This window comes from Didymosphaeria variabile (genome assembly GCF_027946475.1).
Source record: "Didymosphaeria variabile strain IMI 356815 chromosome Unknown scaffold_1, whole genome shotgun sequence".
In the NCBI taxonomy this organism is placed as follows: Eukaryota; Fungi; Ascomycota; class Dothideomycetes; order Pleosporales; family Didymosphaeriaceae; genus Didymosphaeria; species Didymosphaeria variabile.
In genome coordinates this window covers 5,029,593-5,048,311 of record NW_026611620.1, presented here as the reverse complement: position 1 = coordinate 5,048,311, position 18,719 = coordinate 5,029,593, and the positions used below count along the sequence as shown (strand labels likewise).

General features: G+C 53.5%; 5 protein-coding genes across 5 annotated transcripts; 2 read left to right on the top strand and 3 right to left on the bottom strand.

Moving 5' to 3' along the window:
* Window positions 1-5,668: 5,668 nt before the first annotated feature.
* On the bottom strand, window positions 5,669-6,481 carry N0V89_001632 (uncharacterized protein; the record flags this gene model as incomplete). Its single annotated transcript, XM_056210443.1, has 2 exons — window positions 5,669-6,448; window positions 6,476-6,481. The coding sequence occupies 2 exons, from the start codon at window positions 6,479-6,481 to the stop codon at window positions 5,669-5,671; spliced, it is 786 nt and encodes a 261-aa protein (XP_056077265.1).
* A 2,676-nt stretch (window positions 6,482-9,157) lies between these two features.
* Window positions 9,158-10,519, top strand: N0V89_001631 (uncharacterized protein; the record flags this gene model as incomplete). The annotated part of the gene is made up of 3 exons (XM_056210442.1): window positions 9,158-9,241; window positions 9,308-10,206; window positions 10,255-10,519. The coding sequence occupies 3 exons, from the start codon at window positions 9,158-9,160 to the stop codon at window positions 10,517-10,519; spliced, it is 1,248 nt and encodes a 415-aa protein (XP_056077264.1).
* A 383-nt stretch (window positions 10,520-10,902) lies between these two features.
* RPS3 (40S ribosomal protein S3) lies at window positions 10,903-11,974 on the top strand (the record flags this gene model as incomplete). Its single annotated transcript, XM_056210441.1, has 4 exons — window positions 10,903-10,925; window positions 10,982-11,007; window positions 11,170-11,588; window positions 11,648-11,974. 4 exons carry the CDS (start codon window positions 10,903-10,905, stop codon window positions 11,972-11,974), a joined length of 795 nt encoding a protein of 264 aa, XP_056077263.1.
* A 558-nt stretch (window positions 11,975-12,532) lies between these two features.
* On the bottom strand, window positions 12,533-14,488 carry N0V89_001629 (uncharacterized protein; the record flags this gene model as incomplete). The annotated part of the gene is made up of 1 exon (XM_056210440.1): window positions 12,533-14,488. The coding sequence occupies one exon, from the start codon at window positions 14,486-14,488 to the stop codon at window positions 12,533-12,535; it is 1,956 nt and encodes a 651-aa protein (XP_056077262.1).
* Window positions 14,489-15,566: 1,078 nt separating this feature from the next.
* YMR1 (phosphatidylinositol-3-phosphatase ymr1) lies at window positions 15,567-18,128 on the bottom strand (the record flags this gene model as incomplete). Its single annotated transcript, XM_056210439.1, has 2 exons — window positions 15,567-17,513; window positions 17,565-18,128. 2 exons carry the CDS (start codon window positions 18,126-18,128, stop codon window positions 15,567-15,569), a joined length of 2,511 nt encoding a protein of 836 aa, XP_056077261.1.
* Between the last annotated feature and the right edge of the window lie 591 nt (window positions 18,129-18,719).

Here is an 18,719-nt window from a genome sequence, read left to right as displayed (position 1 = left end):
GGTCATGGGATACTTGGGGAGTCAAAGGTGGGCCTCTGCGAAGACTATAGAGTGCCGAGGAACAAGGTCCGAGTTACGAATCCTGGACAAGATGGGCCGAAACCAGGGATGCATCTGTGGCTTGAATCTTCCATGCGTCCACGAGGCTTCGAGAAGCGAGATCACGTCGTAGACAATATCACAAAGCCGCACCGTTAATTGAAGCCTGGGGGATTGGCTCGACGATCTGGGGCAGCTAGCACACGGCACCTGGTCTCTGGAAGGCAAGTCGTTGCAGGGTTGCGGGGGAGGAGTGAATTCATCCATTTAGCCGGCCCTCGCTGATTCGGCCTAGTGCTGCCCGGGTAAATTGCGAAGGCGGGCGCCCCGCATCATGCCTGCTCCAGCTTCCGTTAGGGCTGCCCGCCGACCTCACGTCAACACCCGCTCCCATCATTCACGCACCGCGGCCGCGCCGTCCCCATCGGTGCACTGGGCGTACCTGCGGCCAGTCGTCGTCGCTCACCCTGGCCATGGCTGCCGTCGCCTGACCACACCAGCACTGATCGGATCCCCTCCCGCACCTAATCGACCAGCGGTGGACCCTCCGAGCAAGCCCTCCGTTACAGCACGGCCGGACATTTCTTAACGCGTTTCTTAACAGGCCCCAGCTATAGCAGCCCTTCCTTTGCTCCGGACGACGACAGAAGTCTATCCAAGTATTGCTTTACCTATGCGCTCACCCTGACGCTCCTCGAAATCTCTCGTCTCAAGGCGATGCTGAAGCTGCATGCCATGACGCTGACTACGAAGCGCGAAACGCCGTTGGCGATCCCGTCGGCCTGCGACGCGATTCAACGCCTACGGTGAATGACTCGTGAAAGGCACAGCGCATACAACTGTCGTCGAGCTCACATGCCCTTGATGTACCCCAAGTGCAGTTCAACTAGCTGGCCGAGGCGTCAGCAACCAACGCGACGCGATCCAGGAATCCGGTAGCGACGCTGTCCTCCTGAGTTGTCATGCAGGAGGGAATGATTTTCGCTGCCATCGTCCACTCAGCGAACGGCGCAAAACAAGGACGGCTGCTGCTCGCGTAGCCAGCCTCAGAACTGTGGCCGCAGCATCATTTCGTCTCAAGCCGTTGAGGTCACTCGTGTTACGAGCTTGGATGCGGACCTTGCAGTTGCTGACGATGCTACTTTCCACAAAGAGCATCTGCAATATGGCGTGCCTCATATCCCGAACCCAACCTATACATGGCCCGTTAAGGTAAGCATCTCTTAAACTCTGCGTAATTTAGCTGCTCTCCAGATGGCCTGGAAGGTTGCACTGGGTGTGCCTTTCATCTTTACCAGCCTTGTCGCCAGAACAATATCCGCACACCTGCACGAACCACGTGCTTGAAGAGACTCGCCTCCAACTTGACATGAAACTGCACTGGTCGGGTCTAGGAACGCCACCCTTATGACTGCAGAAAACCTTCCATCTTTCCGACAATACTCTCCTGATCGCATGGTCGCAATCAAACACCATGGCCGCAGCGTCACCGGCCCGTATATGCGATATGCCCACCTCTGATTCGCCCGCCCTACCGGTAGACGTTGTGGCAGTCCACCGCGCTCACGTCCGCATCTGAACCCTTTCAGACAGACGACACACGCTTGCGCAGGAGGCTAGGAAAGCATATCGGCAAAATCCCCACATCCCAACTATGCTTTTCCTGGCCTAAACCCAGGACCCAAGACCCATGCATTGGTCCAGTTCGCATGCACTCCACACTACTCATTTGGACCGTATTACGTTCACTTTTCTGGGTAACTTACGGCTCCACGAAAGTGCGTACTATTTTGAGGTAGAAGCAGGGTCTTGCTGTAGGTGCAATGCCGGGAATGGTCGCTCGACTACGCGCGTGGAGAGTTTATTCGCTTTTGCCTGAATGGACCACCCCGGTGCCGATCAGCCACACATCCCCCGCAACCACCAGGGTATGGCTTCGCCGGCTCATGTGCATGCTTCCTCGTCTTCCTTCGTTTTCTTTTGGCGTCAAAAGAACCGGATGCTAGTGGCTAGGGTTGAAAAGAGCCTGCAGGCTTCTAGAAAACCTCTACAGCATGCACGTCTTTGCTCCTGCGCCAGGGCAGCATGGGCGCACAACCGTTTGTGGAGTGCAGCAGGTTGCATGCGCTCACTGCCACTTCGATCTTCGCGGTGCCTATCCATGCCTCCTTCGATTCGTCTTAATATGAGTAGGACGAATCCGATGGGACCAGCTGACCTTGTAATTAGGTTGTACTGCCACTCAATGCTCGTCTCGTTGGCCAATGCCATTTCAAGTCCCGATATCTGGGCCTGCTTTTGATGAAGGTACTTGCGCCCGTCGGCCACGTTGCTCTCGGGACGGGAAGCTACCGGAACCGAAGTCGCACGAGCACTGCGGCTCTCGCCTGGTAGACGCTCGAACCCTCATATTCACTCGACCAAATCCGCACCTCGTATACAACTTCCTTACTATAGCGGCCCTCCCGCGGACTATAGCCCGTTTACGGACAATAACCCATCTCGCGATCGGTCGTAGGCGTATTGACGTGCAGACGCCGTTAACATTACTCCTAGCGACAATCCTTAATCCGATGTTTTATCCACGCTTGCAGTAAGGCTTCCACGCACGATTCGCTCAGAAGAGAAAAATGCTGTAAGGAATTCCCCTAGTTCTAATAGCCGCTTCGGGTAGATTGGCGGGGCCTCGCAGATCGGGTACAGAAGCTGTTTGGAAGATTCTATGGTACTGCAGCTAGGTGTCGAGATGCAGGTTGTTGCTGTCGTTCTAGAGCTCCATTGTAGTGCTACGGAGTGTGTGCTTTTGATTGTGGGGAAATGCGCAGGGGCCGGATCGCGTGCGGGTGGGGAGCGAAAGTAATTGGATTATGTGAGGGCATTATAGACTGGCGTGGTCTTGCATTGATGAAGTACGTAGGAGGGACTCAACAAGATGTGGGAGGCGAATGTGTGGAGGCGTTGATTTGTTGCTCGTATGACGACGACATGCAGTGACGGTGTCAGTACTGATATTGAGGTTCTATGCGCAGGCCCGGTTGTGTACGCGCGAACATGCTCTAACCTGGAGGCGAGCATCATGACTGCTTCTGCTTCTGGGGAACTGTAGATTGATCACCTCTTTCCGGACTCGCAATGCATTTTTCAAGCAAGCCCCGTATGCACTGCAGAACACTAACCAGGGAAAAATTTGCATTGCTCATTAACATGTCCGCCACTTCATTCTCCAGGGCGGAGTCCGACGACTGGAGGTATCACGAAGTCCAAAATCACAGGGTGCGGTACCCTCGTTACGAAAAGACCCACATCACCCGTACCGCTTCCGTCACGGGAACCGGCAATCATGCAAGCCGCATCTCGGTTTGTGCGACCATCCCTCGCCCCATCTCCCAGCGCCCCAACCTTAACCCATCTTGACTCCTCTTAAGCCGTCTAAGCTTTCCGCGCGCACCGCAAACCTCACAGCCTGTCCATACCATAAAACGTCAACATATATACTAGAGCTTACGCAGCGCAAACGGGCCAGAACGAGCGAAGACACAACGGGGCTTCCCCGCAAAAGAAAGTTTGGGTTGAGCTGGGGGTGTGCAGTCTGGAAGATGGGGGCTTAGTTGACCCACGTATAGTGTAGGGCCGGTGTACTAAGGTACGTCGCTTGGAAGCGGAAGCCAGTGCTGTGCTATTTCCCGTGTAGGCGGAAGGTAGCATAGCATGCGGTTTCCAACAATAACACATCTGTTAAGCATCGAGATGTTGTGCTCCGCGCCGTTTACAGGAAAAGGCAAGACAAAAGCATGGTAAGAGTATCAGGGCGATTGGAAACGACAAGCACGTACCACAACGTCCGCATGTTTTCATACAGGAGAATGCGTGCAGACTTACTTCTGCAACTTCTTAGCGTCGTCTTGCATTCCCTTTTGCACCCAGGCGCGCGACTCGGCGGCGTGCTTTTCCATTTTTGCTGGGTCTTTTAGGAGGGCTTTTATGGTGTGGGGAGAGGGGACGTGGCGGCCTTTTTCGACGGCGGGCGGGCGGCCTGGGGAATGTCAGCGTGCGTTCATGTGGGGAGGAAGGGAAGGAGTTGGAGATTTTGAGATAGAACGAAGGTATGAGGATCGAGAGAGATGAGGGTGGAATACCATGCGCTCTTCCCATGCCTTTAGTGCGGGGAATTGGTCGATGTCTACGCCGCACCAGCCTGCGGCTGCGATCCAGCCCCAGTGCGCGATATCTGGGTATGTTAGTATACATTTTGCATTCTATCGTTGATGAGATGTCCTCAAGACCCTCTTCTTTCTGTCTTCTTTTCTTAGACGGACGAGAAGAAAACATACCAGCAATAGTGCACTTCTCCCCCATAATATACGGAATATTCTTCTCAGCCAAATGCTTATCCAACACACCGTACAACCGTCTCGTCTCATTCTGGTACCGGTTCACCCCGTACTCAATATGCTCCGGGGCGTACCGCGTGAAGTGATCTATCACGTGGCAGTCAGCTTCCTCCAATCTACATCCACTACCCACTCCTCCCCCTCCCTCCGCACACAAGATCAAGAGGTAAACAAAAAGGGTGAGTGAGACATACTAGCCTGTCCCTGCATCGGCCCCACCCCCGCATTCTGAAAGAAAAGCCAGTTATTCATTTCGAACCACTCTCTCGACCCCTCAGGATAGCTAATCTTATGCTCGGTATCGTACCGCTTGACGAGGTACTGCATGATACTTCCGCTTTCGAATAGATTGATGGTCTTGCCGTCCGTGAAAGTGTCGGTCAGGGCGGGGATGCGGCCATTGGGGTTGATTTCGAGGAACCACGGCTCTTTCTGGGTGTTTTTTGAGAATTCGATTTTGTGCACGGTGTAGGGGAGGCTGGTGGGATGGGTTAGCGAGAAGCGTGTGTACGACGGGCATGGAAGTCATGCAAGGGGATAAGGCGACGTACCCTAATTCCTCGAGTGTGATGGAGATCTTGATGCCGTTGGGCGTTTGGGTGGTGTATAGCGTGATGTCCGAGTTATCCGCCATTGTTCCTGAAAGCTACGTGGTAGGTCTGTTTTGCTTTGGGGGTTTACGAGTTCACTGGTCTTGATGTAGAATCGCAATTCTACGGTATTATGAGGCGAGAGCTTGGGGTCTGCTTGGGGTCGAAGCTTTTGTAGGATGATGATTACTTACGTCGACGTCGTGAACGGCGCTAAGTGGGGTCGTAAAGAGGGGCATGATTTGAAATCTACGACTCGCACATCATAAAACGCCATCGACAATAGTAACATGTTAGCTGTGTATGAGGGATACAAGGCATGTGTTGCTGTGCTGGGGTCAGCTTATTAAGCATGGATAATACCGCGTTGCTGACGCGAGCTCGTGTACAGGTACTCGCCACGAATTCTCATGGCGTGCTAAGAGGAGGTGAGCAGGTCGCTGCTTTGCAAATCGAACACTTCTATGTTAGTTCGAGAAGCCTAAGTTGTGTAGCTAATGGCTCTAGAACAGATGCAGCCATTGCATGCGATGTGTGAAAGCTTCCTCGCTCTTCAGTGATTCGTTTCAAGGATATACTCAGCATGACGATCAACATCGTATTCACAAGTCTTCTACCTATAAACGAAGGGTATATTTCTAATCATCTTCAGTCGAACGTAACCTTGATCATATCCGTCAACGCGCCACCCGCCATTGTATAACTCAAGACCAATTCCTTTCCATTCTCCCCAAACGACGGATACGCGTGTCCAGCATAATTATACGGCTGCGGCCCAGTACCAGGCTGCGTAGCCGCAAGCTTGATCTCATCACTCCACTTCCCCGTCACCGTACCCTCCAGCGCATAGCGCATGTAAAAGGTGCTATCCGCGAAAGAGTTGAAATAAACCACCATATACGTGTTGTAGTATTCACTCCAGAATACGTCACCAGTGGAGAGACTGCTTGCGAAAAGCAAGCCCGCAGGAGCTTTGGACGCAGCAGCAAGGTCGGAAGTCCACGTTGCGCCGTCCCAGTAGGTGTACTGTGTGCGGTCTTTGTAGGACGTGACAGGAACCTTTGCGACCCGCATACCTCCTGTCAAGGTGGCGGCATCCCATTCTTTGCTGAAGAGGTAGAGGTCGGATGAGTTGGATGAGTTGGATGAGCCGTGGGAGACGATAGTGCTAAAGCCGCCATACAGGGGACTTTCATCCGCGTAGAAGAGCTGGGGTACCACGCGCTCTACTTTCGGGCCTGCGATCGGATCTGCGGTGATTTCGACGAGGGTGCTGTACAGGTCGCCCTGGATGTTGCCGCCGTAGATAGCAACGGGATAAACGCCAAGACCCAATTCGTGACCATCAAGAGTGGGTATCGTGGCGATGGAGCTTTGCGGCCAAAGGACGCAACGGGTACCGTCTTTGTCGAAGTGATCGGCGGTATACTGAGTTTCATTTTGTGTGAATGGAACGGGCATGGTGGGTACGCCGTTCATTCCGAAATCGGTGGTTTTGTCTAGGGATGCACCATTCTGGCCTACGTATGCGATGGTGTTGGCCGCGAAACCCTTCATTGAGCCATTTATGCCTCCTGCGGTTGTTGTCGTGTCGCTGAAGGTCATGATGTTCAGACCGTTGACAGTTCCTCCGCCACCACCATCTCTGTATACATCTGGGAAGTTTGAAGATTGTATGCCTATTGGTTCGACTGTGAACTTTGGAGGTAGATTTGCGCGCGCTACTAAGCCGAGCGCCCGGCCAGCTAGTAGACATGCGGCTGAGGTGTAAAGAATAGAATGCATAATGAATGAGTGACTGCCACAGGCAAAAATGAAAAGAGCGACCGACAGAAAGAGTGTAAATGCAAGAAAGTCGAAAGTTCACAAGGAAAGAGACAGGGAGGAAGATAAGAAGTCCGGAGAAATTGGGGTGGACATGGTCGCGAACGGTTCTGTTTCAAAACGCAAGTCCGGCCCCGGATCTCCATGCCTTAGGCGGGCACCTACGGACGGCCAGTGCGCTACATCGAGAAGTGTGCAGAATGTTGATATCGCCTCGTTTTGTGAAATGCAAGAGATGAAACACATGAAGCGCTTGACTGGACAGCGTTGTACAAGGTACCTATGGCACGAAACACTGAAACCACTTAGGCGCCGACTATCACTCCCGAATTTGGAAAGGCGACCGAGGCTATGCACAATCTGCACACTATCACAGCGTTGAGCCCAAGGGTGTACTTGAGTGAGTGAGGAAGGAACACGTACGCGTCTCCTTCGTAGAATAGGAGAGTTCGAGATGCGTTATTCGATGTGTGGAGATGTGGAGATAGGTCGGCGCGGTCGGTCGATCCTCGCTAGTGCGCGTGCGAGTGGTTGGTGAATCAGCCCCCCCAAGTCCGCGGACTCAATGCTGCGCATGCGCTTAAAAGCTCCGATACACTCGCGCGGAAGCGAGGCTGTGAGAATGATCTCGACTGTTAAGACAAGTATCTTTTCTCCTATTCGCTCGTACCATAGGTATACTTGGAGCATAGCAGTGTTTAACGTACCCCGCTCTCATGTTGTCTTACCAACTAGCAAGTCATCGTTATGCAGTACTTTTACTGGCCTTCGCCTATCTTAAAAATCCCAAGAGATGAATACGAGCTCCATGCATACACTATGCTTCTAGAAAACAAAATAGACGAATATTTTGTACACATCCGGCAGGTGGCTTCTCACGATCCCGATGGAATTACAATACGAGCAATATTCGTTCCGACCTGCATGCAACAGGCTTCTAGTACAATCGCGAGATTCTATTCTTATGTTTGTCTGTTCCTACTGGGTCACGTCCAAAACCATGACCCCATTTACGTACATGCATTCCTACACATTATACGAGTTACACGAGCTACCTCTTCTCTGCCCTATAAAAGCAGCCTTGCTCCTCGAGCAAGATGGCGTCCGGCCCTTTCATAGCATTTGACCAGCCATCATGCTCCCGAACATTCTCATTCTTGCCTTCCCCTTCCTCGCCTCCGCGGCCCTCAACGGCCACTGTGTAGGCTCCGAAGATTTTTACTACGACGGTATCTGCGTCAAGACATCGACGTGCGCTTCCTACGGCGGCAGTACCATATCCGGACATTGCCCGGACGACCCAGCAGATGTAAAGTGCTGCTATGTGAATACGTGCGATCATAGCCATCCGAATGGTTATAGCTACTGCTCGTGGACGAACCATGGGTGTCCGAGGGGGAACCCGGGAGCTGGGAGTTTTAAGAGTAGTGAGTTAGAGTTTTCCTGCTTGGAATGGGAGTTGGCTTGTTGTGATGCTGATACGAGGGTGACAGATTTGTGCCCGGGAGGTACTAATTACAAATGCTGTGTTTTCTAGGACGTGTGGACGGAAAGGATTGGTGAAGGTCCCTCGCGTTGAGATAGAGGCTAGCTATAGGTGTTTTATCTTATAGCGTAGGGTAATTCGCATTATAGTACGTGTTGAAAGCTGCGACCTGATACTACATTGCCGTTTCTCGTCAGGTTTTAGTATCGTCCGCCGTGAAAGTTGAGAAATGTTCACGATACCACGTTGATGGCAGATTTTATTTGTACCCGAGAGAGGACAAAGTACGGGATGAAGATACATAACCCAATGGTCGTCCTTGTGAAGACATCGGCTTCATTTTAGGATCTGGAAGCGGGCATATAAATACCTAGTATGCTGTTGACATGACTCGCACCCGTAGGCCCAGCGTTTATATGTAGGCTATGGAAAATAAGACAGCAACCGAAAAAGTTCACATATTACTATGGTTTCCAGCTCAGGTCGCTCGGAGTACCCAGATGATCGAATTGTGGAGAGGGAGGACGGAAGCGGCCTGACTGCGGTGCAGGTGATACGTCACGCGTCTCCCACAGCCGCGGTACCCACATCGCTATCGTTATCCGGAAGCTATGTCCAACACCACGCGCCGCCTTGCCTGAGTCAACCACCACCCGACCGCAGCGCGAGCTGCCTGTTCTTCGCTCTTCTGCCTTCCATCTCATCTTTACACCTTCAAGAATCCGTAACCCTCTTTCGGAGGCGTTCTGCTTTGTTCCAGCCCGCAGAATCACCTCTTCGGTAACACCAACAGGCACACAGCTCCGATACAGGACACCGTCACCACCATGGCGGTCAAAGCCGTCGTTCCGTTTCTTGTGGCTATGATGCTGCTTACAGGCGTCTGCAATACGCTATTGACAAAGTATCAGGTACGGGAGTCCAAACAACATTCATACTTGGTTCACGGAGCTTGTCAGCTTACCGCCTCACTTTAGGACATGCAATGCGTCGAGAACTGCGATGCGCCCTCGAAGGAGGACCGGAAGCACTTCGAACAACCCGTTCTGCAGACACTCCAGATGTTCATCGGCGAGTCAGGCTGCTGGCTCGTCATCGGCCTGTTCTCCGCATGGCAGCGCTTCAAGTCACGCCGAGCCGGTTACGAAGCGATCCCCGAGGGCGGAGCTGCCACACCCGCGTCGGATGGCAGCGAAACACCTGATGTAGCGAACCCATTGCTACCTGCGCATCCAGATGAGGAGGGACGGGTGCCGCTTACTGGAACGAACGTGCTGCTTCTGGCCCTACCCGCATGCTGCGACATTGCAGGCACAACTCTCATGAATATAGGTCTGTTGCTCACCGCCGCGAGTATCTACCAAATGACCAGGGGCGCATTGGTTCTCTTTGTTGGATTGTTCAGCGTGTGGTTCTTGAAGAGACATCTGGGGCTGTACAAGTGGTTCTCCCTCTTCGTGGTGGTCTTTGGTGTCGCAATAGTCGGTCTAGCAGGCGCAATCACAAAGGACGACAAGGCGACTCCATCGCACGCAGCGCTTGCGGAAACTGCGATGAGCACTCGGGAGGAAATCGCTATTACCAAACTAAGCCCGGCAGTCTGGACCATTATTGGTGTACTCTTGATTGCTGGCGCGCAAATATTCACGGCCACCCAGTTTGTGCTGGAAGAACGCATCATGGAGAAGTACTCGATGGAACCTATCAAGGTGGTTGGTTGGGAAGGCGTTTTCGGCTTCCTCGTCACGCTGCTCATCATGATCATCATGCATTTCGCGAATGGAAAAAAGTACTTCAATGCTAGGGAGGGTTTATACCAGATGACACACTTCCCTGCCATCGCGATCAGCTCTGTTCTTATCATGATCAGCATCGGGTAAGTCAAGCCATCCTTCCAATTCAACGCATGGTCTGACGAAAACAGTGGCTTCAATTTCTTCGGACTTAGCGTCACGCGCACCGTCTCCGCGACCTCTCGTTCCACGATCGACACCTGCCGCACTCTGTTCATCTGGGTCGTCTCTCTCGGACTCGGCTGGGAGACGTTCAAATGGCTTCAGGTGCTTGGTTTCGCACTACTTGTGTACGGCACTTTCGTTTTCAACGACCTGGTCAGGCCGCCGCTGAAGAGCTGCGTCGAGAGGAAGCCGGAACCGCTGCTTCCAGAGGAGCCGATTGAGCACATGTAAATAGTCGAGGCGTACTCTGAAGTGTAAATACTAGTGCAGCATCGCACCCGGCGTTTGGGTTGTAGAGGGAGGGCTTCCAAGCTATAGAGCGATATTGTTACTAGCAACTCAATCGATATTTCATCGACCACACGAGGTCTCCTTCTACTTGTGTAGACGATATCGCAATGTGAAGTTCCGTCGCGGATAATCGAGTTCGCGTCGATGCTAGCGGCAGTGCGCCAAGATTGGCCTAGCGGTGCGCACTCGCTTAATTCACGACTGCACGCCAGTATTTTGAACAGTCCCCGCCAGCCCATCGACCTCAACCAACGACTACACGACAACTCGGTTCACACATCTGAACACTCCGGCGTTCAGAAACTAATCCACAGTCCGACACCATGGCAACCGCACAGGGTCAGATGTGAGTGCCCGCCCACAACCGCGGATCGGCAAGGCAGAATACTGACGGCATGATAGCTCCAAGCGCAGGAAGTTCGTTGCTGGTACGATATACCCTTTCCCCATCACTGCGGAGGATTAGGAAATATATTTTTGTGTGTGGAAATCGATGTGTCGTCGAAGCGCACAATTGGCTGGAGCGATTGGGAATATTGGCATTGCGCACAATGGCACACAGAGGGCATATCACTAACATGAATTCACAGACGGTGTTTTCTACGCCGAGCTCAACGAGTTCTTCCAGCGCGAGCTCGCCGAGGAGGGCTACTCCGGCGTCGAGGTCCGTGTGACTCCCACCGTCACCGACATCATCATCCGCGCCACCCACACACAGGAGGTCCTCGGCGAGCAGGGTCGCCGCATCCGCGAGCTCACCTCGCTCATCCAGAAGCGCTTCAAGTTCCCCGAGAACTCCGTCTCCCTCTACGCCGCAAAGGTTCAGAACCGTGGTCTCTCCGCCGTCGCCCAGTGCGAGTCCCTCCGTTACAAGCTCCTCAACGGTCTTGCCGTCCGAAGGGCGTGCTATGGTGTCCTCAGGTTCATCATGGAGAGCGGCGCTAAGGGCTGCGAGGTTGTTGTCTCCGGAAAGCTCAGGGCTGCCCGTGCGAAGAGCATGAAGTTCACTGTACGTACCAACGAACCCTACCACAAAAATGAAGAATGCAGTAGCTAACATGGAAATAGGACGGCTTCATGATCCACTCCGGTCAACCCGCCAAGGACTTCATCGACGAGGCAACGCGCCACGTCCTCCTCCGCCAGGGTGTCCTTGGTATCAAGGTCAAGATCATGCGCGGTGCGGATCCCGAGGGCAAGGCCGGCCCTGCCAAGTCGCTGCCCGACAGCGTCACCATCATCGAGCCCAAGGAGGAGCAGCCCGTTGTTCAGCCCATGTCGCAAGACTACGGCGCAAAGGCGCTTGCCGCGCAACAGGCCGCAGAGGCACAGCGGCAGGCGGAGCAGGGTGAGGGCGAGGCCGCACCCGCAGAGGGCTACTCAGAGGAGCAGTAGAAGGTTGCATGTCGTTGCGTGTCAAGGGACTGCTTTACGGATTACGAGTTTTTCTATTCGCATACATGCGAGCAAGTGGGCTGACGATGACGGCCATGGTATCATGAAACGGTTCGTACCTTTGCGTCAGTGATCGGAGTAGGAACCAGGCTTAAATATCAAATTCCTTTGCATTCGGATGGGCGAGTGGGCAAAACTTCTTGTGTCATGTCATTGATCATCAAGAGCGGTTACGGAGTCTTATGTGCTGTACTTTCGGAACACCCCAATGCAAAAGAATAAACAGGGCTTGTTTATCATTACTTGACACATTGTTCCCATATCTTGCCTTTCTAACGTTCATGACTAACATCCTTTGTAAAGATACCTTCCCTCTGATCGTTCGAGCATTACAATCCAGCTGGACATCAAATGTGTACAGATTCGTATCGATAACGGCCCAGGAAGTACGGCTCAGTGATTCTGAGATAGCGATCCCACGAAAGAACGTTGAGTACATCAATCATATTCACTACAGTGCGTTCACCCAAGGGCTGGACTCTCATTCCACAACCGCCCTCAGCTTTGATCGGTCCTCATCGTCGCCCACAGCCTTGCGTCATACTGCGCCAAACAGTTCTCACAGCTTCCACACTTGCCGCAGCCAAGAGGTACTCTGCGTCCGGCATACGCATCGAAGACCCAATCACCAGACCTCACGCCAGAATGTATACCAGACCGCAAGTCGTATTCATCCGGCGCCTCCACAAAATCAAGCTTGTGCCGCATAGGCCCACGATTCGTGAGCGTGTGCACGTCAACACCAGCTGCCCTCCCCGCCGCAATCGCGTCCTGGAACCACAATCCCTCCGTCCGCGGCCCTTCCCTCGCCCTTTCTACATCTTGCAAGAAGATAGCTTTCAGGTTCTTATAGCGTCCATCCTGGATAATCTTGACCATCGCACGATCAAGCAGCGCACTCTCCGTCCCCTGCGGTTCATCCCACAGCACCAACGTCTCCATCGACCTAGGGAACAACGTCGCCAACCTCCTCACAAAGAACTTGTCTCCGTCATCCACATCATCGAATACATAGCCTTCCCCGTCCTCGTCGTCCCTCTCATCCTCATCATAGAATCGAAGTTTTTCATACGTATCCGCATGTTCCATCGCGAGCTCAACGTCCTGCATACTAACAGAAACCTGCGTCACCCCCGGCAGCCGCTTAAAATGGTCGAACTCCTCGTTGTCGAGCACAGTGCAGTGATCCCCTTGTAAACACCCATACGCATACCCATACCACATTATCCCCCGCAGGCACTTTTTCTGCGCAAGAGCAAGCCCGTTCGCCGTGCCTGTTGCGCCCCAGAACTCGGACTCGCCGTCGTGCCGAAACGAAATGGTTAGGAGCGAGCGGGGGGCGTCCCACAGGTCGTCTCTTACGTCTGAGTCGAGCTCGTCGCAGCCGTGGAGGAAGATGTGCTGGATGGAGGAGCTGCCTTTTGGCAGGACGTCGTAGCCGTATTCGTCTTCGTCTTCGTCGAAGGCGAGGTCGTTCCATTCGTGGGTGCGGAGGTGGGAGAAGAAGATGCTGTGGATGTTGGGGAGGCGGAGGAGGTGTGCGAAGAGGAGGGAGGAGGGGTCTTCGCGGGGGTCGTCCATCCAGGTTGCGGAAGAGACGCCTACGGCTAGGGTGCGTATGGCGGCGAAGCCTGGGGGCCAGGAAGCGGTGGTAGTACTTTGAGGCGGCTGTTCAGTATCGTCAGAGTCGAGGGACTCCCAGTCTGAGTCGCTGTCGTTGCCGCTGTCCATGTGGGTGTCGTTTTCACCGCAGCTATCGCACCCACAGTCATTGTCGTCGTCGCTTTCGTCACCGCTGTCGTTATCGGTGGTTTCGTGACTCCCGTATTGAAGCCACTTAGCGATGAGCAACTTCATCGAAGCAAGACCGGAGCCCTTCTCTTGACAGCGAGTAACGAACTTCAAATCCCCAAGGCGTTCGCACTTCGCAAACAACAGAGCCTTGAGTATCCCATCCCGCCCACTCCCAACCTGCTCTAGAAGTTCCTCAACAACCCCTTCGTCAAGTTCTTCACTTAATTGTCCCTCAAACCATTTCAGATACCTTCCAGCTTCCTCATTTGATACTCGAAGCCGCGAAGGCCCGCACTCTGAACCACACACCAATGGTGTCGTCAGACTATACATCTGCCATTCCCCCCAACTTGCTCGATCGCGCCAGATCTCGAAAGACCGCACGTGCCACGCTGGTATAGGATCACCGCGTCCGAAAGCACTCCGCAGCAACAGAGGCACAGTCGCTGGATCGAGATCAGAAGCCACCCTATACTTACTGTACGCATCTTGATGTCGTTCCAGCACACCTCGCGAGGCAACGGCAAGTCTCCTACAGGTGCAAGCAAAGTCGAAGTGTGATTCAAAAGGGAGGTACTCCAAGACCATGAGCACAAGCTCAGTCGATAGATCTTGGATCGAGCATGGAGGCTTTGCCGGTGTACAAGATTCGACGTCCATATCGTAGCAATGGTGAAGCGTTCGAAGGCATGATGATGATTTTGAAGTCAAGGACACTTCATATACGACAAGTCTGTCCGAAATGCTACCGGATCCAGCCAGGCACGCCAGGCAACCGCTACGCGCTAACAGCCACTACCATTCGTTCTACCAACTACAGCATAGGCCAAGGCCAAAAACGATGTGCTAAAAACTTTGTATCAAAGGCCCCTGTACTCGGGACCAATGCGATATCGCAAACGAATTCCCGTGCAAGCACAGGAGCATTTCTCTCGAGGAACTTGGCGGAATAGTACTGCATTCGACGACTTCATGTCATCCTCACCAACCACATCCATCCGATACCGCTAGCAATGCTGCACCTATATACAAACCAACGCCCAGCTATGCATAACGAACGCTACCAAGACACCCCCTTTCCTTCCCACACTCCGCCTATACTTTGCGTTCCCCTCCTGTGATACCTCAGTTCCTGCTGCCACACCGGGCGCCTCCACACGCCCCATCTAAATTTCGAGAACCGCTCACTCGCCGCATCGTAATCGGAGAGAAATCCAATCGAGCTTGGGAAACTTGGAGAGCGTGAAGAGCGTGAAGAGATCAAGTAGCGCGGGGAGCTCGGCTGGCTGGATGCGCTGTATGGGGCACTGCTGTCACTGCCGTGATCGTCGTCGCTATCGTAATCGACATCTCCATCGTAGCCGTCGTCGCCATCGCCGGCAATCTCATTGGAGCTGTCTCGATTCTCGGGACGCCCATCATCAAGAGTCCAATACGGTGGTGACCTGTCTCCGTCCACGTACTTGGAATAACAGGGAAGTATCCCGCTAGGGTCTCCATCTGTAACCATATACGAATCCTCATCGCTAAAAACCTCAAATTCGGAGGACGAGTACGGCCAACATTCTTTCTCCTCCGGACTCTGGTCGGACGAGGACGAGTGTAACGTAAGTTTCATACGCGATAGCTCTTCTTCAGATAACGACTGGATCCACATGGCCAGAAACTCGGGTCCCATATATATGTGAAACGGGAAGCCGTTGGGGTAACAATCATGCCCATGGGTAGAGATAGGTTCCTACTGCATCTCGACCTCCACTTCTTTGCGGGCCTCAACGCGACTATGAGAGCGAGAGCGGCTGCGGTCTTCGACAGATCGTGCGGTAGGACTGGAGCTGCGGAGGTTCTTGCCGAGCGAGGATAGACTCGCTGTGAATTGCTGGCTGAGATCCTTGACCGCGCCGAGCGGATCTGCCATCTGTTCCGCCTCTACGCTGGGTCTTGGGGATGGGTTTGATGTTACTTGCACAGGCGGGTCAGCCGTAGTTCCTGCTCCTGTAGCGTTCTCTGCTGTCTCCGTTCCCGTAACAATGGGCTCTTGCGGCACTGGTGTGCTAGTCCCACTCCGCCCATTAGGCGGACTGCTCATGTTTGACGTCTGTGGGGTGAGGTGATTCGGCGGGGCTTGCGGGCCAAATCTATTCATTTCCTCGTCCGTCCTGCCAAACAGCTCGGCCCACCAGCGCGCCTCGCCTTTCTTGGGGAAGATAATTCGTTCCTTTCCGCGAACCGAGTCATCAACGGTGGAGTCGTACTTGGGATTCATGAATTCTTCTCGCCGGCAGAGGAAGTAGTCCCATACCGATCGCGTTCGTTCATACGCCCGAGCTTCAACACGCTCCTTTTCATTGTCGAAGAGGAAAGTGCCGTATTGGCATGAGTGTAGATGGTAGAACAAGCGGCGCAGGAAGCGTTCGTTGAACTCAAAGCGCGTGGGATGCTGATACAGTAGTTGGTATGTGGCATCTAAGAATTGGTGGAAGACGGGTGACAACTCGGTAGTCTTGGTAATGCGGTGCTCTTCAGCGGGCCCTATCTTGCTGGCGAACGGCTTCGACTGAGTCTCTTTACTAGGGTCAACGTCCGAAGTATTTAATTCAGCCGCGACGGCCCCGTTAGGATCGGTCATCTGGGTGAGCGACTCGGTGGAGTCATTATTGTGACGGTTGAAGAGGCCTTTAGCGCCACGCAAAGCGTTCTCAAACGCGTTGCCAGGGCCTGACCCGTCCCGGTTCCGGTCAATTCGTTCGTTCTCGATGGTGAACCACTTGTCGCTGCTCAAGAATCCAGACCGGTGACGGAACATATGACCGTACGATAACCAATCTTTCTCCACAAGCACGATGAACCCCTCCAGAGTCCGATAGTAAGGATCGAGCATGATCTGGCTGAGGGCGCTGAGTTGACTGGTCCGATCCCACCCGTCGGAACAGTGGATGAGAACGTGCGAGTGCATGATGCCCACAGTTCGCGCGATCAAAGCAGTACCGTCCAGGATATTGGCAATGTGTCCTATCCAACCGCTCTTGCGCAGCAGGTCGTAGTTGGGTGCAACATTGAGGTAGTCCGACTCTTTCAACGCTTCGACAACACAATCGAGGGATTTCCGCATGACGTGGATGTTGTCAATCCCAAGGTAAGCCTTCTCCGCCCCCGGGTAGTACTCCATCTTTTCAGAACCTAAGCCGACAGCTTGCATAGCCAACGCGTTTACGGTAGGTCTCGCATCGACAATGAGATTCCGCTGCTGTGCTCCGTATATCTTCGGCGCGTCTGGGTCAGTCTCGGCGGAATCAGTCAAGTCGTCCACTGTTGTTCTCCCAGAGTTGACTGCTTCCGCATCGTCTACACCCACAAACGAACTATCAGCAGCAGACTCATTTAAATTGACAACACTTGACTCCGGGGAGGTATTCGCCGGAGTCGTAGGATTAGGGGTTTGCGTTGTTTTCCACCCACGATTAGTTGCGAATATAGCAGCGACGAGGCGCTCATCCTGTGCATTGCGCTTGCCACTGAGACCAGGCAAGGGTTGCGAGCTTCGGGTTATTGAGCAGTTGTTCAGAGGATGGCGGTATACGAGCGCAGGGATACGCTGACGAGAGCGGTAGTCGCCCGCATATCGGAGGACGCTGTCGGAGACCTTGGTAGGTACCGCAATAAGTGCAGGGTACGTCTTCGAGTACTGAAAAGAATGTCAGAACTCATAGCTCTTCCTGAAGTTTACCAGACCTACCTTGTAGTCGGTGTTGATCTCCGATATCCGCCAGCCCTTCTCCGAGTCCTTGGGACTGATGCCTAGTCGCTTAAACTCTTTCCGCGCATCGTAAATCTGCCAACCATTTACGTCGCTCTCTGGCGGTCTAGGGTTATAAGCAAATGCGAGGAGTCTATCGAGCCGTCCAATCTTGCAGGACAATGCCCTTATGCTATCGTATACGTTGCGCGCGTCCTTCTCGTCGAGGAAGTTGAAAGCGAACATCTTAAAGTCGCGACACCTCAAGCGGATCGACGGCTTGTAGTGCGAGGCGGACGGACATGGTCGCAGGCAGCAGTAGAAGATCTGTGGATACGTGATCCATATCGTTTTCTCGCGCGGCGGGTTCGCGGTTGGGTCGGCGCCTGGAGGGCATGGCGGCAGGTACCTGAAGATGATGTGGTGGGTTGTTAGGTGCAACGTGCCGTCGAAGCCGGAGCCGCGGGAGAATGCCTGGACGTTCTCGACCTTTAGACGTTCAGTCTCTTCCCCTTGCATCGAAGCGTGCAGGGGAGCAACCTTGCTAACTTTTATCTTCTCCATGCTGCGTGGAGAAGATAGCAGCGGGGTAGTGCTAAAAGCGAGCGTGCGTGTGCCTACCAGCTCCGCGTGGTAAGGCCGCTCGGTTGGCCGTCAAGCGAAGGAGGTGTGCGATTACTATTATATATTGAAGCGGCGGTGAGGGTCGAATAATAAGTTGAGCGAGCGGGTCGAGTGACTGCGCGGGTTGTGTTGGCAATGTTGATGCTGCTGAGCGCTTTTGGTGCTGTCGCTGCGGTTCGTCATCGTCGCTTCCGCGCCCACACCCTGTCGCCTTGGCATGATCGACGGCGCCAAACTGGCAACAGGGCACCTGCACCACGTCGACTTTGCCAACTGCGACTGACTCCAGGACAAACCTGCCGAAGCGAATTCTACGTGTCAGGTTGTAGAAGCTCTGCTAAGCACAGCTGTGATCTTTACATGTACCGAAGCTTGTGAAGCACGCACGTATTGGAAACAAGAGATTTCATGTATTAACAAAGACAGCTACTGCATGTGCGAGACATTTCAAAGGCAAATACAAATTTCCAAGACGGCTTTTCGTATACTTACGCTACCTACTGACCTGCGCCGAAAGTATACAAGTTAGGA